The sequence below is a fragment of the Vollenhovia emeryi genome, unplaced genomic scaffold (genome assembly GCF_000949405.1).
Source record: "Vollenhovia emeryi isolate VEMERY1.0 unplaced genomic scaffold, V.emery_V1.0 DF939125.1, whole genome shotgun sequence".
In the NCBI taxonomy this organism is placed as follows: Eukaryota; Metazoa; Arthropoda; class Insecta; order Hymenoptera; family Formicidae; genus Vollenhovia; species Vollenhovia emeryi.
Genome location: NW_011967241.1, coordinates 990305 through 1010482, shown reverse-complemented (window position 1 = coordinate 1010482; position 20178 = coordinate 990305). Strand labels below are relative to the sequence as shown.

Here is a 20178-nt window from a genome sequence, read left to right as displayed (position 1 = left end):
CCTCTCACTTTCTCCCCCGTACGTTCCATCTTTCTTTCTTACCTTCCTCCCTCCCCCTCATTCACTCCGCACCCTCGAGCGCACTTTCGCTCTCGATCTGTCCCTCCCCGCAACACCCTGCCTACCCACACACCCTTTCGTCTCCTCCTTCTCTCTCCCTCTCTCTCTCTCTCCCCCCCCCCCCCCCCCCCCTCTCTCTCTCTCTCTCTCTCTCTCTCTCTCTCTCTCTCTCTCTCTCTCTCTCTCTTCCTCCTCTCCCTCTCCCTCAGTCTAGCTCTAGCGTACACATACTCGCACGCGTACTACTCTCGTACTCTCAGGGCATGCCCGGTTGTAGGATGTTTGGTGTGTTGTTGTTATTGTTGTTGTTGTTGTTGTTGTACTCGATGTCCCTCATCCAAAATATAATACGACGGCCCTAGACTAAGCGAGTCGCATACGCAAGGCATCTCCGTATATAATTTGTCGTTCATCGTTTATCTCCCTTAATTTCTCGACTTCACGCTCACGTGGAGACTCACGCGGAGACTCACGCGGGCGACTTCCGGTGCCATGACAATCGAACACGAGCGTCTAGCGCTCTCGCAAACGCGGCATTATTTTCGCATTTCGGAATGGCCTGTCGCCACCGACTCGGCGAGCGCGCTTCTTGCGCGTCTCACAAATGAGACAGGAAATTCAGGGGGTAAAACGGAAGATAACCGTACTCGATCTATCGGCAAGCACCGTCATCCGCCTTCGTCTTCGTGCACATCAAGCTCTCGAAGAGAGAGACTGATAGAGAGAGACAGAGAAAAAGAGAGAAGATGAAGGAGGAGAAAGAGATAGGCCAACGGGGGAAGAGAGAGAGAGTGAGAGAGCGTCGGGCTGAAGCCCGAGAGAAATGGTGGACCTGGACGGAAGAAAGAGATAAGGAAGAGTAGAAGGGTGGAGCAAGAAGAAGGGAGACAGAGCGAGAGTAAGCGAACTACGTAAGAACCTTCGTATTGATCCACTCTCTACGCCTCGTTACGACTATCTTTCCTACGAATCTCCAAGCATAAGGCCTCTCCCATTTTCGTGCACGTCTCATTACATAAAAGGGAAGGATGTGTAGACTCGCCACTTGTAATGGGTACTCGACTCATGCAAGAACCACCGTACGCCCTCACGTATCATATTTTAGAGCATATTTTTTTCTAGTTATTAATGATCAATGATTTAAATAACAAGTGATCGTATCATACTTTTTTCTGGGATAACGTCAAGCCTTACGTATATTTTTGAAAGTTATTGCAAACTTGGGATGATTGAATTTGAATTTAAAAAAAAAGGGAACGATCGCCGCAACGTTCGCAACGCTGAACGAATAAAATTCTAGAACTAGAAACTCATTTAATTTAAACAAACGGACGAAAAATATTTTTTTTTGCAACGGAAATAACGTCCGAGTCGAAATTTGATTAATAATATTTATGCAAACGTAGCGTCCTATTTTCGAAATTAACTTTTGTCGACTACACCTATGAGCATCATGTAAAAGAGGAGCGCAGTATGTAACTACTTGCTGATTTATGGTGGATGACAAACCAATTTATTAGAGTTACAGAGCCGCATATATATAACGCGAACCGCGGGAAACCGTATTCCACGATGATTTATATATCAATCGGGCTACACCAGAATTCGGGTGGAATTAAGGTCATATCGTTTCTACAGCATTAAGCCCGGGTCTTTTCTCTTCCCAGTTTCATCTTTCATCACTCGATGGAATGTTCACACCGATTATAATCCGCGGAGATACATGAATAAGAGCACGTAATTTAAAAAAAAACCCCCCATTATTTCATATTTTTCTAAAAATGTTCATTACTTCTTAAATGTCCAACAATTCAATGTATATTTCAGTTTTAGTCTGAAAATTTTGCAATCCCACGAATAATAAATTATAAAACTCACAGGAGTCTAAATTTCTGTTTCAACAAATATTGTTAAATAATCGACTTAGGTATTTGCAAATTTTCCAATTGTTAAGATCACATCTCGTTAGACTCGAAGCATTCTTGTCGCATGATTGTTTTTTTTTCAAGCGTGAAATATATTCGGGTAAGACGGTGATCAGTCGGGGAATCTTAAAACTTCAGGTTTGATCGATCGGGGTGAGAGGTGTATGCGTTTGTCCGATTACAACCAACCTCCGAGCCGGTCGGTCGGAAGAGAATGATAGAAAGACGGCTGTGGGGTGCGGAAAAGAACGATGCGCGAAGAGACGAAATACGGAGGGATAGGCGAAAGAAGCGGGAGAGAGAAACTGAGGGAGGAATAGGGACGGCTGGAATGATGAAGGACCGTGAAAATAGGAAAAGATGCTAAGAGATTTAGAGAAGATAAACGAAGGGACGCGATTTCTCTCAAGAAATTCTTTCCAAAACGAAATTACCCCGGGAGAAAATATAACAAGTTCCGCGGGGACAGCTGGAGAAATAAAAATTTGCCCTTTTCTTCGCTTAACCTGACTTCAAAGTGAGTAAAATAAAAGATAATATTTTAATTTTATTAAGAGAGACGACGTGAACGTACGTCTCTAAATTTGCCAAGTTTAATGGCATCAAGTTGAAAGATTTTACGAGAAGGAGATCGCTATTTTTGTTATAATAAAATTTTAGTAAAGCAGTTGTTCTTTAAATATCGAGTCTTCGATGTAAAGTGTACTTATACCAAAGATTCAATTTTAGTTTATAAAAAGACATTCCCAAAGCGCTGAAAATAAATTCTGGCATTTCTAAAATGACTTTAAAATATAATAAAAATTATGAAACATTTAACATATAATTAAAGCCATAGAAATTTCCTACGAACGTATAGGACAAATAATTCAAGATTACGCCTTATAGCGCAATACAATATCAGCAATCCTGATACTTGCCTAATTATCTCAAGCACTAGGTCATTATTTGAATATCACAATTACAAAACTAACCAAAACTCTCATCGCTTTACAACTACAAATACTCTATGGCGCCGCGACCAGCCGGGAAAACGACTGAAAATGATCGAAGACAGCCTATTAATTGTAAGACCTTTCGAGTAGAGGCGAGAATAAAATATGGGACGACCGGACGTCAAGATTTCGGCGGAAAACTTGGAGTAGGACGAAGAAACGCAAAGCGCGGAAAAGATACCGATGTTGTAGGGAGGGATATTCGGTAGCAAGCCAGGATGATTGCGCCAGTCCATTAGCGGCGTCGCTCCGACGAATTGCGCTGCATTAACGAGGACCTGCTTCTCGAGGAGCAGTCAGCACGCTGATTGGCCGAAGGGAGCCCGAAGATCGATGTCTTTGGGTTTCCGGGAAAGTCCTTCCGCGTCTGCCTCGCGTTACCGCAGGGGCGAGCAACTCGAAAACGTCGATTCCGTTGAGGGTAAAGACGCGGAGATATAGACAGGGATCGATATGCGGCGGTGCAATTTCTATTCCTGGAAGTACTACCGAAATGAGAAACGAGCCTTGATGTGCTACCCTGAAATCCGATTTGATGTTGCGGCGGCAAAGCGCGAAACAACCATCAGCAGTTTTCCACGGCGCGGGCGTTTCCGTGCGGAAACTAATCAAAAATGGAATTTAAATCTTGATGCTTTTCGTGCACATGCTCTCCGAGCTGTAGATTAAAAACTTGATATTCTCTCTCCTACTTTTAGATTATAAATAAGTTCTTATAAGCAATTTCGAATTAAATATATTTATTGCTTGTTATCAACTTCGCGAAAATCGGTAGCAATCGAAGCTATCCCCAAATTTACTACATCCACTAATATTATATGTTCAGATTGACGCTTTGCCACTTTCTATAGGACTATGCTCACACCTGGATTCCGATGATAGCTTTGTTAACGATTGGTTACATCAGCATTCGGCACGGTTTAGGGCTTAGGTTTATGACAGGTGGTTTGATATATGGCAGTCGTCGAGTGAGAGGAAAAGAGTCCGAAGGGGTAGAAAAGTTTAATTTAGATAGCCGGCGTGGTTGCCTACGGGCACTTCCCCTCAACGCGATTTCAAGTTTCCTACTCCTTCGGGAATGAGAAAAATATATATACCGCGCATTGCGATGAGGTTACTTTTACTTAACTTTCGCCTTTTCGCTCATTTGCTCGCGTGCGGAGCAGGGATGTAAAGGGCGTAGCAATTCGTATTGCACGAACTACATCGCTCTCGTAATAATTGATCGAGGCATTTAAGTCTCTGACCTTGACACCCGCGTATCCGATCTCTTTGCATCCAAGTTTAATTAACCTAATAACATATATGTTTCTAAAGACAAAGTGAAAGAAGTTTGAATTTCCGCAATATATTTCTTTAATTCTCGCACTTAATAAAAGCGGTTTCTAAACCCCTTAATTTTTCAAATTAGTTCGTGTTTCATCATATTAGTTCAAAATAAATGTAGATAAGTTTAATGTTCAGAGAACATTTCAGTTATACAAATCAATTGAATCCAATTTCTAAAACATGCCACATTTTATGGGGTTTCCGAAGCGACACGACAAAATAATTTGCCGATGCCCCTTGGAATTGTCCCCAGAAAAGTTCGGGACGAGACAATAGGACGAGTTCACTTCTAAGAATTGAAAAACCGTGTTCACTGTCGAAAGTTTCTCTCAACTATCGGGCCACGACGCATTGTGCGTGAAACGCACGTGTGCGAAAAAAAAGTACGTTTGAAAAGGAAGGGAGGCCGTTCCGTATAGCTAAAACGACTTTCGTCCTGGCGCGTTGGATTTGTAAAGGGGCGAGTTAGAAGCAACCGGATGGTTGGAGCCGCCTGGATGAAACTGAGATTGCTTGGCAATGGCGGCAATAACGAAAAAACATAGAACTATGGAGACATAAAAACGAGAGAAACACGGTATACGAGAAGATCGGCATAAAGATAGCTGAAAAAAATGTCTCCTTCGTAGAGAGAACTCGGCCTTCTTAGAATGGGTATTTAAAATTTAAATAAAAGTCGTAAAAAGTTTCTAATAATTACATTACATTAATGTCCTGCGTTAAATTTACCGATTGTCTTGGAATATACGTAAAAGAAAATTGCGCTTTTACACTCAAGACGCGGCAAATATTTTAATAACTTCTTTTTGAAATTCAACTTAAAAGTAAATGCAATAAAATGCTTTCCAATCTATCGACATTCATGAAATAACTGGCAGAATTGTTATCTAACAGCACACACCCATTTTTAGAGAGATATACGACAGAAGGAAGATATATCTAAGACAATAGGAGATCGGAGCGAATACATGATACGGAATTGTACGGATAAAAGCGGTGCGGAGGAAGGGTAAGAAACAGTATTGGAAGACATTGAAGGGGATGGATATCGCTGTGCGTGACGCGCGTGTGTTAAGACGTGAGTGCGCGCGTTCCAGGCACGTTAGAAGGAAATAAAGGGTGAATTTACGTATTCGGAGTGAATTTTACCTCAAGAGATTGCCGGCCAAAATCGCGTGGGGCAACAGACCTTGTAAAAGCCGCGAAAGAGAAGGGAATATATTGAAAAACATAGAAAACAAAACGGTTTGTAAAACAAATTGATATCGAAACAAAGATGTAAAACAAAATAATCGTCTCCAAAGTTCGCGATTCTCTCGGTATTATTTTAGAGCCTCGCGGTATTGTTTTGAGGCAGTAAAAAAGCAGCTGAAAGAGATATTAGAAGGACATTACTTACAATGTGCGCATTAATCATTTCGGCGGCTACGTGTGTCCAAAAATGTACAACGATTATCCGTATCTCTGTCGAACTCGTAAAAAGAACGATATCAGAGATTCTCAAAGGGGATGATATCTGTAGCGCGCGTGACATGCGTGCGTTAAGCCGCGGGTGCGTGAGACTCGGACACGTTAAGAAAAAAAGTGGAGGGTGAATTGACGTAGTTGAAATGACTTTGGTCCGCAAAGGGAGCAGTGAAGGGAGAAGAGACCGAGGGTTAGGGGTAGGCGTTTTGGTGATCGGAGGTACCACCGAAGAAGCTTAGGGTGGTTGACAGCGGCGGTGGCGGCGGCGGCGGTGGCGACGGCGGCGGTGGTGGTGGTGGTGGTGGTTGAGTGGTGCCGAGGGGTGGGTACCGGGGGCAAGTGAGGGCAGATCAATGCGGACATGTGCGGGAAATTGCACAGGGATCGATCCCAGGACCCTCGGGGGAAGCGCGGCCTCTGTGTTTTTCTCTCTGTCACTCCTTCTCTCGCACCTCCCCTGTATACCCTCTCTACCTCCGTCTGTTCTGACTCTCATTTCGCTTCTCTCGTCCCTGGCCTCCTCAGCCTGATTTTCTCTCTCTCTCTCCCCGCTCTCTCGCGCGGATCTCGCTCTTTCGCGAAACGCTTGCTCTCCCGACTGACGGACGTATCGCTTACTGATATAACAGATGGTCTTTTTGATATCAGCAATTGACCATAGTTTTTATATAATATTTATTGGGTGGACGACCCAAAGATTTGTGTCTTGCTTTAAATTACTGCTTGTATGAATTTAATATAACAAAGACCTATTTGCTTTACGAGTATGTACCAGACCATTAATTAATCAAAAAATTAATAATTCTACAAGATTCTTGCCGATAAAATTTAAATAACTTAAAATTAGTTTAATAACAAGAAATTGAATAAAAATTGTTTTTAAGATCTACATTATGAAAATACAGTTTGAATGAGAGAGAAAGAGAGAGCAAGAATGAAAGAGAGCAACGTTAAGTCGAAGATGCTGATACATTAACGATCGCTATTTCTTCCAATTAATTTTAACAAATCTAAAAATCTAATCTCGTTATCGTTGATAAAATTGCTTATTCGTCCTTCCACTTCTACTTTGCTACCCCTATTATTTTTAGGACTAGTTTCACAAACATCGGTAAACTGTTAAGATTCCCTATCGTTTCCTATATTCTTATCTAAGAAGAGACAGAAATCGATTAATCTCCAGTTAGCAAGTGTCCGTGAAACTGACCCTTAAAGATCAGGGAAGACGCCGAAATCGGACCAAAAAAATTGCAAACAGTAAAGTCACACAAAAGAAAAACTCATTAATCTATTTAGCTTAAGTGTATCGGGATTTTCATCCATAAAAGGACTTTGCATTTTTTTACAATAGAGTAATATATAGTTGAAGTGACAGTGACATCAAAGAAATCGAAAAAGGGACAAGAGAACAATAACGCGTATTAAAGTGCTCGGGATAAAAGATACAATTGAACAAGTATAGTACCGACGGAAACTCGTGCAGTGCTTTTGGGCCGAAGAAAAAAAATTGTCGTGTTTCTTTCGATGGCAAATAAATGTTGATTCGCCACGGTCATGAATCGTAGATCCTACTGTTACAGCATAAAGAGTAAAGTAATTTGTCACCCGTGAGTTTCTTAGAAAAATTTCGGTTGGGACGAGTACGAATCTTTTGCCGGCATGATAATTGTACAGGTACATTCTCGGCGTTTCCTCCGTAAACTTGCCCGTCGCAATCGGTCTTAATCGAAGTCTTAGTGCCGCACGTTTCTCACGAATGCAGCATCCGTGCGGCGCAACACGGCTCCGCCGTGAAGATTGATTAAACCCGCTGCCGCAGTCACACCGCCGCCCACGCGAGGTATATTAAAGACGTGACCCGACATAAAGGATCCTTGTCCTCGGTTCCTATCTATCTATCTCTCTTTCTCGCTCTCTCTCTCTCTCTCTCCCACCCGCCTTTCTTCTATGACCACATTGATTTTCCACAGTACTCCACCCTTAGTCCACATCACTCTGTCTCTCCCTCCGGCCGCTAACTTTCCCTCCGCAAACTCTCCTCCGAGAGGGAACGTACCCCGAGCGGAGTATAGATAAGTACCACCGTTCGGGCATCCGCGCCTTCTTCCTCGGCGCCTTCTTATCGACACCCGACGTCGCACGCTGGAGGCCGTGTAGTCGCTGTTTACTCGCGAGTAATCCGGGAACGAGAGTTCGGCCGGGTGCTCGAAAGCTTTGCAAGTTTGATTGAATCTCGGCAGCAAAAGCGCCGCCGGCATCAGAAAATGGACAAGTTGCTAGCTTTGGAGTTCGTTCTTCACGGTTCCCGGTTTTTTGTTTTCTCCCACGAAAGTTAGCGGATGTCGTGAACAGAGCCGTTTTAGTCGGCACAGCCGGCCGTAACTTTTGCGTCTCGGGCGGAGAGGACGTTTGTAGTTTGCGAGCGAATCGAATAATTTTGTGCTACGATTAGAATGACGATGCGTTCCGAGTTTAAATTGGCGCCGCGGCAAAAATAGAGAGGCGAATTAAATACTTTGCATCGCGTGATTTAGTTAATTCTTAATCAACCCTATTAGTCATTCATTTAACATCCTTTTATCATTTCAATTTTGAATTGTGTAAAAAGAGTTAGGAAATTATGTTCATCGTAACCATAACGCGATTCATTCCCTCTTTATCAACATTGCAGACTTTTTTTTTTAATATCTATTTATTATTGTCAATTTGTTTAAGAGCTCGCGCTTTTTTCCAGATAAAAGCATATTTGCGCTTTTCCTCGTTAATGAGATTTCGCCTTTGATGTCCACCGTTTTTATTGCATTAAGTGGATTTCGGAGGTAATTTTTTTTTTGCCATGCCGCGCCACGTTTGCCACTCTGTTGTAACGTCCGTGAAATGCGTTCTCGTTTTTCGCTCATGTCGACGAGAATCGATAGACCAGGGAGATTAAAACCGAGTATTCGTAACGACGATTTCGAACGCGCGACGGGAATGTAAAGCCATGTGCGCGCCATGTTTTTCCCTACTATTTGTTTTTCTTTTATCGATCCGTGAAATTTACGCGTTGTTTTCTAAAACTGTATAATAAACTAATTGAGCTCGAAAATAAAAGTTTTGCAAAACGCAATAAATTCTCGCGCGAATATATTTTACGTCCCCTACGATTGTCCGGCGTAACATCGCGTTGTTCGCGAATAATTTCACGTAATGTATTCAAGCTACTAAAAATACGTATCCTCCGTCCGAAAGTCAGCTGATCGGCAAACGCGGAGACTAACGCGGCAGGTTCTGAGCAGGAATCGCAACGGTCATTTGTCCGAAGGACGCAATAACGTACAGCGAACCCACCCTTGGCGCGATTCAAGTCGCCCAGCGTGCGACGGTAGCGCGCGTGGATCGGGGCGAAGAAAAGGGGCGTCCGCGGCATTAAAGAGGCAAGAGAAGAAATGGTCGGTGGGACAAAGTCAGAGGAAGGAAGGACGGAGGGATAGCAAAAAGAGAACGGCGGTGGCAGCGGAAGAGAAGAGAGATAGAAACAGTTCGACGTGACACTGTGCATTTGTCTCGTTGCTCCGCTCTTGTCGCGCAAGAACCTCATTTTTACCCTTCGCGCCGTGTCCTCCGGCGATTGTTCCGCGTCTTCTAAGCCACGTGTAGGCCACCTACACAAGTTCGAGCTACCGGCCCTAACTCCCAAGAATATATCTGATGGCATCGCCACTCCCGAAGTGGGCCATTACATCCAATCTCGTCTCATTTCCGGATCTTTTTCCAACTGATCTTTATTTTTCAGCCCGCGTTTCGAACAGTTCGATTGGGATAACCTGATCACATCACCTCCACTTTGGAGTCTTTACTTGCAATCTTTGCAACACGAAGTTTCCTCATTTTCTTGAGTGTTAGTGTAATATTGATTGAGTTTAAACGCTATATTTGCCCGAAGAATTGTTGACGATGGTATAGAGAAATCGATTGCATTTACTTTTAGAATATTAACAGGTTTAATATAAAAGAATACTTACGAAACATAATATAAAGTATAATACGGAAGATTACACTTATCTATACTTTCAACACAGTCGTAGTATAGAAAATAAAATTAATGAATAATTCAAATATTGACAAAATTCATCTAGAAGAATATACCAACAGAGATGTGTGTTCACACACGGCACGTGAAAACTTATTATATTAGGAAAGAACGTGATGTATTTCGATATCTATTTCAATCTTCTTCCTAACATTAAACTTCAGGTAATCGAGTTTTCCTTTCCTCCTCGAATACTCTGAGAAAACCAAGATTTGAACGGACATCTGGGGGATACGGGCGGTCAGCAAAGATTAAGAAAGAAGAAGACGAAGAGGAATAGGTCCTACCCTGCTTCCCCTTCATCCGCGTGGCTGCGAATGTTCCGATCCCCTGCGCACACGCACACAGTGCCGACGCAAGCACGCTCGCTGATGAACGGCCACATACGCCCGCTCACGCGATCGCTTTTGCCATATTGAAATCTACTCGTGAGCTTCCTCTCTTTCGCGCCGAAAAATATCGCGCGCGATATCGAGCAGCGGTGGTCAAACGTGGGCAAAGCCACGTTTTCCAGAGGAAACTCGTCAGGATGATAAGGATCTGACCAGGCCCGGTCGAAACGAAGCTATCCGGATCGGATCCGGGTGATAGATGGCCCTAATCTGCTGAGAGTGCGCGATCGAGAATCAACCGTGCAGTAGAAAACATGGATCTGTAGTAGGCCGCTAGAATCTAACGCGCGAGATTGAGATAAGGACCGGCGCAAAAAGAACATAAGTCACGCTGACACGTAATTTCGGCGGCTGGAATGATACGCGTAATTGTCCCCGATGTCAGGCAGCCAAGACGAAAATGTATGTTCGTAGAACTTTTAAATCAGAGGTCGAAATAAATTTCGTGAAACTTTTTTAATTTAGTTTTCACGACGTACATTCTCATTGAATTACATTAGGCTTTCAAACAAAATAATATCTAAGCGATTTAATAACAATTTCTTTAAATAGATGCACTAAGCATGTAAAAAATTTCTTAAATATCAATTTAAGTATAGGACGATTAAATAATATTTCGAAAAACCGCGAACAAAATCGATCCTCCTCCCGTTTATTTTACTTCGTTTCAAGTAAGAATTTACTGTCTTCAAATGGCAAACTTGAGAGAAATATGTCTCGATGATTCTTGCAACTCCGAAAAAATCTAGCTTGCGGGAATCTTGGCTTAAGGATCTCTTGCACACATGATGCTGGCTTGAAGCAAGTTTGCTGATTATATCTGCGGTCCAACCGCTTTTTAAAATCAGAATCTTCACAAATAAAAAAAAAAGGTAAAATTACATTATTCGTCCATCTTTTAATTACTGCGCCGTGCAATTAATAGGACAGACAAATTGCTCGATTTAATTTCAGCCTGGGATTGGCACTTGCGACTTTCATCAATAAGAAAAGAAAAAGAAAATAGATAAAACTTGTAAAGGAAAAAAAAGCTGCTCTTACTGAAGTATCATTCAACCGAAACTTTCACAAGGTTTCATCTTGAGGCTTCAGGAACTATCGCATCATCTCCAAAGTAACCGAGAGTACTCGTAAACGACAATCATCAATCATAGCCACGAGAGTCATGCGGGTGGCTGCGCAGTCTCGCAGCTGATCCTCTATCCTATCGTTTTCTTCCGTGCCTCGCGTCACTGGGTTACCACACGTCCTGAAACGGAAGTGATTCCCATCCCCGACCGCGCCCGTGCCGAGTGGAGTACCGGTGAGTGCTTTTAGACGAGGCCGCGCTCGGAGGCGACGGAGCTTTACGCCGATGGCACGAAATAAGGAGAACGATGAGGCGCGGACGGAGGGAGGGAAGCGGTCGGAGTAAGAAGAACGTGCGCGCGGATAAGGAGACAGGGAGGTAGCTGGGGGAGGTTGTTGAGAACAAATGCGAAGCTCTGCCTCCATTTACGTTGGGGGGGTTTGCGAGCGCCAGGGGTTGGCACGGGATGGAAGAAATTCGTGGAAATACCGCGGAATTGGATAAGCCGGCGGGGTTTGTTTTGTCAGGGGTTCGCAACGAGGATAAGCGCGGCGACTGCTGGGACCATCGCGTGGTCGATGGTCATAGGCCCGACTATCGCGTGTCCCAGCAAACTTTTCCTCGCTCGCTTGCTCGCCCGTCTGCGCGGAAATCGGCAATCCGCTAACCCGAGACAGACACTCGTGTCGTTAACAAGCGTCGCCGGATCGATGAGTCGAAACTGTTTCTCCGGTTAAATTAATTCCCTCGCGAATGCTTACTTTTCACACATGTGAAGGTAAAATTTGAAGCAAGATAATGTACATGTCTCATCGGTTAAATGTAATTTCAACCGTGTAAAAGAATTAACTATCGAGTCCTCTAACGCATGCCCTTTTAATAGCAAAGCTTCAAAAATTTTGAAAGCGCGCTCTTGCTCTTACTCTGTGCTGCGTATGATATTGAAAACCACAGTGTAACGAAGGAAAATGGGCGTCATTTATTTTTTCGAGATATTATCCTCCAGCGCGACTCGCCAATCTCATTCTCCGCCGTAGAGAAAGTGCGGAAGGAGGCGGCTCCTTGCGCGAACTATTGTCGAGACGAGACCGACGGCGATCGAAAGCCCGACAATGGAATTGCGATTATCGTCCGAGCAGGGTTGCTTGCCCTCATCAAACCCTATATACGCGAGGGCGAATCGTATGGAACACGATGAGAGACAGGGAGAGGTATCGGCGTAGGAAAGAGGGAACGGCAGGGTGAGGGGATTGGCACTGGGTGGAGGAGTAAGATAGAGTTAGAGAGGAACGAGCGGGAGGTACTAGGTGCTGTTTGTTGAATCCTCGAGATCAATACGACGTACCCTATCTCTTTCTCCCCCGTAATATCGCGAACGATGGCGTGCGTGACACACGTACATGTTCATGCTCCCCGATATACGTCACGAGAGGCGAAGTGATGCTGCGCCAATTGATTCCGGATTTTTCACGAAAGCGTTTGTCGATCTTCATTTCTCGTCAAACGAGAAACGAACGAAATTGCGATGTACGAATAGCTTGATTGCTCATTTTCATATCTTTTTTTGTCTATAAGATAAATTGACACGATGATGAACGGGGGAAATTTCGTGGTTAATATTGTGTACATCAGTCATGCCAATTACGACAGATTGCTGCCGCGAGATTGCAGCTGGTGGTGGTGCCTCCATCTCCGATAATTATGCAAAATAACATTGCGCGATTGTATTTGTGCAAGTTTCAAAATGGGAATTTCGCAATCCTTAAAAGTCGATTGTCCTTTTTTTAATGACGTCTATACACAGGTAGCAATGAGCAATATGTGAGTGTGTATGTGTGTATGTATATATATATATACTTCATATATACGCATACATCTAGAGTGAGCCTCATTAATGCTTGATACATATATATACATATAAAAATTGGAAAGCTTTCTCCCACAGAAAGTAAGCGACGCAAGATATTAATAACAATAGCTCTTGAAGGTGAGAGTCCGTATCTCCGGCTTTCCCACCCACTTCTGCGTAATCCTTCATTCCGCTCAGCTCTTCCATAAAGGCAGGCGATTTCACAAAAGATGAATATACCATGGGAGGGTCGCTCCGCGACTGCTTTTCAAAAAACAGGATTGGTCATACCCGCCTTACTTATCGCACTAGTTATACCGCGATAAAGGAAGCTCTCGCGGAGCTTTTTCTAGCTTTGTCTCTCTCTCTCTCGCGCGCTTTCCCCCGTTCGTCCTCTTCCGACCAATCGAGGAGGCCTGCTTATCGTCAATGCGAAGGGTGAACTGCGCACTGCGGTATGGGACGAAAATAGGTCGGCCAATTCTCGTACCAGCACCCTTCTTTCGCCTCCGCCTTACCTATCGACACCTCCGCACCCTTATCCGAACTCTAATAAAAAACGAATACCTACGAATGTGAGTTTCGATCGCTTAGGTGCGGCCTTTTCGACGCACATTCAGGGTCAAATTTAACCACCGTTGATGCGCTGAGAGGGAGGCCGAATGTGCAATCAAATCATTCGAAATATTATACAACTAATACTTTGGAATAACGTATGCGTAGATGTAAATTTCTATTCTGCCGATTAAATACCTTTAATACCGAAGATGTTAAACGTGGTATAAAATATGGAGAAGCATACGCTTTCAACACACGTGTAAGAAATTAGAGATCGGTTTGCGATGAAATTATAAAATTTAAATGTCCATTGCACTCGCATAAATAAATCAAGTATTAATTTATTAAGATTTCTCTCCATCTAACGAAACTCGTAAGGAAACAAAAGCCTGCAACTATTGCCTGCGGTATTATTATTTCTTCGCCCGCAAAAAAAAAGTAATAAAATTTCAAAATAATGATACAAATCGGAGCAAAAACTCTTCGTCGTAGTTTATCTTCATTAACTATAAATAAACTTAAATTATCGGAACCAAATGTAAAATACTACTTGCAGTCTTATTAAATTATGTACTTGTACACCGTTTTAAAAAAGGTGTGCAAATATCTTTGTTCGAAGATATTGATAATTATAGAAAGACAATTAAAGTCTACGTTGAATCTACGCACCTTCCTCTAGCGCATCTCACAGAAAAAAATATATGTATATATACATATATATATATAAATGCATTACATCTGCAAATGTGATATCGTCAGCGTCAATTCACTTCCGCTGAAGACACAAGCACACATCTGCGCAGCGCGTTTTTCACATTTGATTTCTTCAAAGCGCAATAACAACGGATTCATCACTATAAAAACCGTCCGTGAAAAGTCTTGACAAAAGAGATCACGAATTCTGAGCCATCGGCGAATGATCTTTCGCACGCATGTACGTAAATCGCGAGCCCTCTTGGATCAACTTCCGGATTGCTGCTTGTCTTCCGTCAGCCGTCGGGTATTATTGTTGAGACTGCTGGCTCGCGGAAACTTGCGAGGCAGAGTGCGAAGATGGCTGTTGCGTCTGCACGCGCATCTGATGATACAGAGGATAGGTTTTTCGCTTTCTGATGCCGTGCATGGAAAGTAGATGAATCTGCAAATACTGCTTCGTCTTGAATTGCTTGTTGCACACGTGACACGAGATATACTCGGTCTGCACAGTGTGAACGTTGACGATGTGCTGCTTTAGATTGGAATTGTTCGAGTATATCTTGCCGCATTCGGGACACTTGGGTTTACCGCCGCCGCTGTTTTCCATTTGCTGGTGATACCGCCTGTGACTTTGTTGATGTAGTATCGCCATGCTCTCGATCTTGTCCTTGGCGCAAGACTGCAGCATCAGATTCAGCTGATCGCTCTTGGTAGCGGTGCTCTGTAGATTTTGGAGATTGTTCTGCAGCTTCTGATGCATTATCGTAAGCTGCTCGCTGTTTAGGTTATTGAGGGAGTTGAGGGCGTCGAGGGTGTGTTGCTGCGACGACTGTTGGCTGGTGGCATGGTGGTGGTGATGATGCTGGTGGTGATGATGCTGAAGCAGGGCCGAGAGATCCTGCCCTTTCGAGTTGTGACCTCCGTCGCTCTGGTAGGTCCCAGACCCGGCGTGCTCGCTCTTCGAGGATGTTCCCGGCAGCCAACCGGAACTCGAGCTTGAACCGTCTCCTCCAGAGGGCTGCCACCGCCCTGGAACCACCAGCCAATGTCAGTCCTCTCAGCGAACCTCGTACGATCCCTTAAACACTATTCAATCGCTCTTTTTCGCTTCCCGCAGCCCTTTCTTATGTATTTTTCAACTTTCTCTTTTCTGAAAGTGCATTTCCAGGTTTTAAAGACAACTTTGCCCTCGATAATTTTCGTACCCTCCCCCAACGAGTCTCTCTCTAAACCTAGGATCGAATTCAATCCTTCGTATCGTGCGACTTAATATGCCGACCCTTAATCATTCCTGGCGCTCCTGTGCGTCCTATTATTCGTCTCTTCTTCATTATCTTCCCATATCGCGATGTATATTTCTTTCCAATTCTTATTCGACCGAGTAAAATCACTATATCGATATACACGCATAATTAAGATTATTTTTGATAATGATGGATAATTTTCAATTTACAATTCGATTCCTGAGCCTGAAAATTTTGTTGATAGTGCAAGTAGCGACGCGAATTGATTTCACACTTGCACAATGTTTCAAGACAATAGGCGTCGTCGAAAATGAGCCTCACACCGCAGACAAAGACAATGACGAAGATACAATATAAAGCTCGTTTCTGAATAGAAAAGTAATTGCATGGTAGTTATTACTATGAAAGGATTTATATCTCCGCCATATAAGATACGCCACAATAATGAAAATCATAGAAGAGCCATTGAGATGCGATTCCATAATACGTTGCTGCTCACCGTGTGATAAGAGGGGTAGCTTGACAAGGGATGCAAGGGGTGTGAGAGGTACGAGAGTTTCATGCATTCAACGCAACAACGAGAGATCAGAGTCTTGGGAAACGACGGAAGGATGCTAGTCTGGGCTTTAAGAATGTTTAAAAGGGTGAAATCAAATCGTTGATTTGATAAACTTACCGTAATTTGGATCCTGATTGGCTACCTGATGCATACCGGAAGGTCCTGGCATGTTCATGCCTGTAATTTATGAATTAAGTCAATTAGAGCACATAACAATCACACGCGTAGCCAATGTTACACATCACGTAAAATACTGTTATCTCAAAAAATTCTATATTGCTGGATGAGAGAGAAAGAGGCAGCTATTTATACATAAAAATTGAACGGAACAAACTAGAATCGTAATGTTTACTGTTTTGAGAAATTTTCACACGCGTACGTGTGTACTAAAGAAACTTTTGTATCAATAATAATGAAATAATTTCTTAATATTTAATAATATCCAGTGCACGTGGTATACATTAACGAAATCAGCTACTGGTACACGGTAAATATAAATATAAATCATGAGATTTATATCGCTCAATTGACTATAGAACAGGTAAACGAGAATCAAATTATGTTAATAATATGTTAGTTTATTACATTTAATAATAGATTCATGTTAACACATTTTCATAAGTCAAAGAATACAATGAAATTATGTATGTACACAAATAGAAATAATTGTGATTATTCATTAATTAATTTTAATTGAAGCCGTAATTAGTAATTAAGTCGGGCTAATTGCTAATTACGAAAGTAATTAGTAACTGGACGAGGAATTAATAATTAATTACAAATGTAATTAGTAATTAAATGTGCCATTAATTAAAAAACTAATTTGCATCCTTTCGACAAAACTGGGATTTCTTTGGTCCATCGTAAATTTAACCCTGCCTTATAAATAACGAAGTGGCTGCTATTTACATAAGCAATTATCAATATAAAACATATTTTCCAAACAGATCAATAGTCTGCTGATCCCTGTCGGAATGTATGGGTATTTATTATTAAATCAATCGCAGACAAAGCAAAAACAATGATCTGTCGAGAGTGTAAAAAACATTTTGCAAGATTCAACGCGAGAGATTAAAGTTTGAAAGCCAAACAGTTACCTTGAAGACTCAACAACGCTGCCGGGAAGTTGTTACGATGGTGTTCTAAAGAGTCATTTAGAATGTCACTAGGCTCGGTCTTCACCGCGTTCAGGATGCTGCCGTGATTCGACATATCTTCCTCGTTCTCCGACATGGAGTTCGAGTCCTCGCCAGTCGATTGCGCCTGAAAGCAGAGCATTCCCACCTTCGTAAGTTACAAGTAAAAAGGGCAGCTTTTTGCATCACTGGAACGATATGTTGCTCGGTTTAACGAAACATTTTGCGCGTTTGTGCATAATAGAAACATTATCGCCCGCCTATCCTAATCTACGTAGCGTATAATTGTCGCTCACCTGTATATTATTGTTTGTCGATGTCGTGTGTATCGTGGGACCACCTTCGAGCGCCTGACCTAACAAGGATTCCTGAAGATCCGACTTTGGTTCAATATGGTTGCCAATTGGCGGACTGTAACTCCTCGCTCGCTTTTCCGGTGGGCTCATTTCACTGTCATTGAGATCTCCTCTGCCATTATCTTGCCAATTACGCGGGGTCGCCTGACCAAATTAAAAACAATATTACGGACGGTAGTACGGCGGCCCCATGAAAAAGGCAGCGCAATCATTCTTTATAATTCAGTTTTAATTAATATTTAACATTCAATAATCTCATTATATGTATAATCAGCGAAACTCCAGATACTCATCCATTATTAAAACTTTCGCGTAATATTTGTCTAACGTCTATTATAAGTCGCGAAATTAAAAGCTAAAGGACGAAGCAGGAAATTCTAGTCGGGATTCCGCCTGTCACGGCAGCGGCGGCGGCGTAGTGTTAAAAGCACATTAATTAAAATTCGTTTTAATTAAGGCTAAATTAATTAAAAGTTCGAAACCAGCCGTATAATTCGTATAATTAATTTTCCAACTTCCATATTAAACTGCCGCGGGGACAACTTACAGGTGCGCTACCGTTGTTGCCGGCCGACGACGGCGGAATTTTCGTGGCGCCGCTACTAACGTCCGCCAAACCCCGCACTTGAAGCATCTGAGCCGTCTTCAGGAAGGCAGGTAGCTGCTCCTGACCCACGTGCACCTCCCCGTGATACATAAAACGCAGCAAGGATTCCATGTCCGACGATGCCACGTCCTTCAGGATTACAATTGGATGAGGACATGGATTTGCCTGCGACAAAAAATTCACAATTCCTTCGAATTCGCGTTTTCATAATTGCTAACGCAATGCAAAAATTATTAAGCATCCTAACGCAAATAACGGCACGTCGTTCACATTTAAATGTCAATTCTGTATTTCTCTGATCAGGTCTAGAATCGTATAATCTCGTTACTCTCTTGCGGAAAGTTACTTGGCAAAATGTAAAATTTTCGTATAAATTTTTGTGATGCAGCTCGCGCGTAACTCATCCAGTTTCGCGCCACTTCGATCGCTCAACATTATCCATCCAATCGAACAGACGAACCCACGTAGCGCTGATTCAACGAGATTTGATATAAGATACCAGTGTCAAATTAATCGCAGCTATTAATTATCAGCCCATCCCGGGGCAGCCATTAGTACAGTGATTTTAAACACTGCGTGGCAATTACAAAAAGTATGCGCTCTAACGCTCGATCGATCAAGGTAATCAATCCGTCAGGAAGCACGCGATTTTTCTAATCGTAGATCCATACGTGAGGAGATCGGCAACCAAAAGAGATACATCGATCCTCTATCAGCAAGAGGTCGAAAGGTTTGACGGTAACGAATACCACCTCCCCTTCCTCTCGCCCTCCTCCGCGTGTAGAACAGAATGTTTCTCACGTATACTGAAATTCAGCGAACCATATGCACTTAGATACCCATCGTGCAAAAGGTGGAGAGTAACTTTTCTTTTCTCCCCCTCAAAGTAAACGATTCAACATCGGCTAAAGGTTAAGAGGTGTACGAGGATTCTGATCGATGCTCGGCGAATCGATCCCTCTTCCAAAGCGCTTAATCCCATTCATCGATCGACGCACAGGGGGAGCCTGACGGTCGATTAATTTGTAACGATTTACAACAGAGATGCATATAATCAACGTCATTTAATCCACGTCGCAGCTACCCTCCATCCTGGTGCACCGCTGCACCCATTTGTACATTTAAGCGCGCATAAATCGCCAATTTTGGGCAAATACACTCGACAGAGCGGCTTGAACAATTTTTTACTACGAGAGAACGTTACTATTTAGGTATGTGCTGAATTGTAATCTCTTTGTCCAGATCTCATTCGTGAAAAACACAATCGTCTTAGAAATGGAACGCGTTCAACTCGAGTGAAACTTTAGATTCGCGCGATCGGCAAAAATTTCGCCCCGGTTTAGGTAGTTGCAAAAAAAAAAGGAGGAATTCTAAAACGAGACGTCCCTATTGCCAAGGTGCCCCAGATACCTTCTCACCTTTCTCATCAGCGGATTGACCGAGTGAAATCGCTTTTCGCCGATGGTTAATTGCATCCACGAACAGTCACGCTCGACGGCCAATTGATTCGTAACGACAATTTATAACCACGACGCGTATAATGATCGATACTCAATCTACGTCGGGATGTTCTCGTATACCTCGGGCATCAATTCTTGCACCTGTCAGACCAGCGAATTAGCTCTTAATATTGAACGATCCTCGAGATCGTTAGACGGCGACAATTTATCCTCAACGAGAAAACTCCTCTGCATGAAAATCCGCGCTCGTGTCTTATTCCATTATGTTTGCGTTGCACAATGCACCGCTTGCGTGTATAAAATTAATAATAAGCATGGCATAACTCGCGGAAAAGAATCACCGAAATATAATCCGGCACAAATACCCCTCTTGTTTTTGCCGTTTATTATTAATCATTTATTTA

The 20178-nt window shown here is 42.9% G+C and overlaps 1 protein-coding gene across 5 annotated transcripts in view; it reads right to left on the bottom strand.

Moving 5' to 3' along the window:
- LOC105569205 (protein abrupt) overlaps positions 1 to 20178 on the bottom strand; it is a 90066-nt gene that overhangs the window by 12782 nt on the left and 57106 nt on the right. For 4 of the 5 annotated variants that reach the window (XM_012025445.1, XM_012025449.1, XM_012025446.1 and 1 more), the window contains 4 exons: positions 18255 to 18479; positions 17648 to 17851; positions 17313 to 17478; positions 16333 to 16392 (listed from right to left, as the gene is read on the bottom strand). In XM_012025445.1, coding sequence (XP_011880835.1) covers positions 16333 to 16392; positions 17313 to 17478; positions 17648 to 17851; positions 18255 to 18479 — 655 coding nt within the window. Of the gene's footprint in view, positions 1 to 8145; positions 15442 to 16332; positions 16393 to 17312; positions 17479 to 17647; positions 17852 to 18254; positions 18480 to 20178 lie in introns of those variants that run through there. The other variant, XM_012025448.1, reaches the window with a different exon arrangement.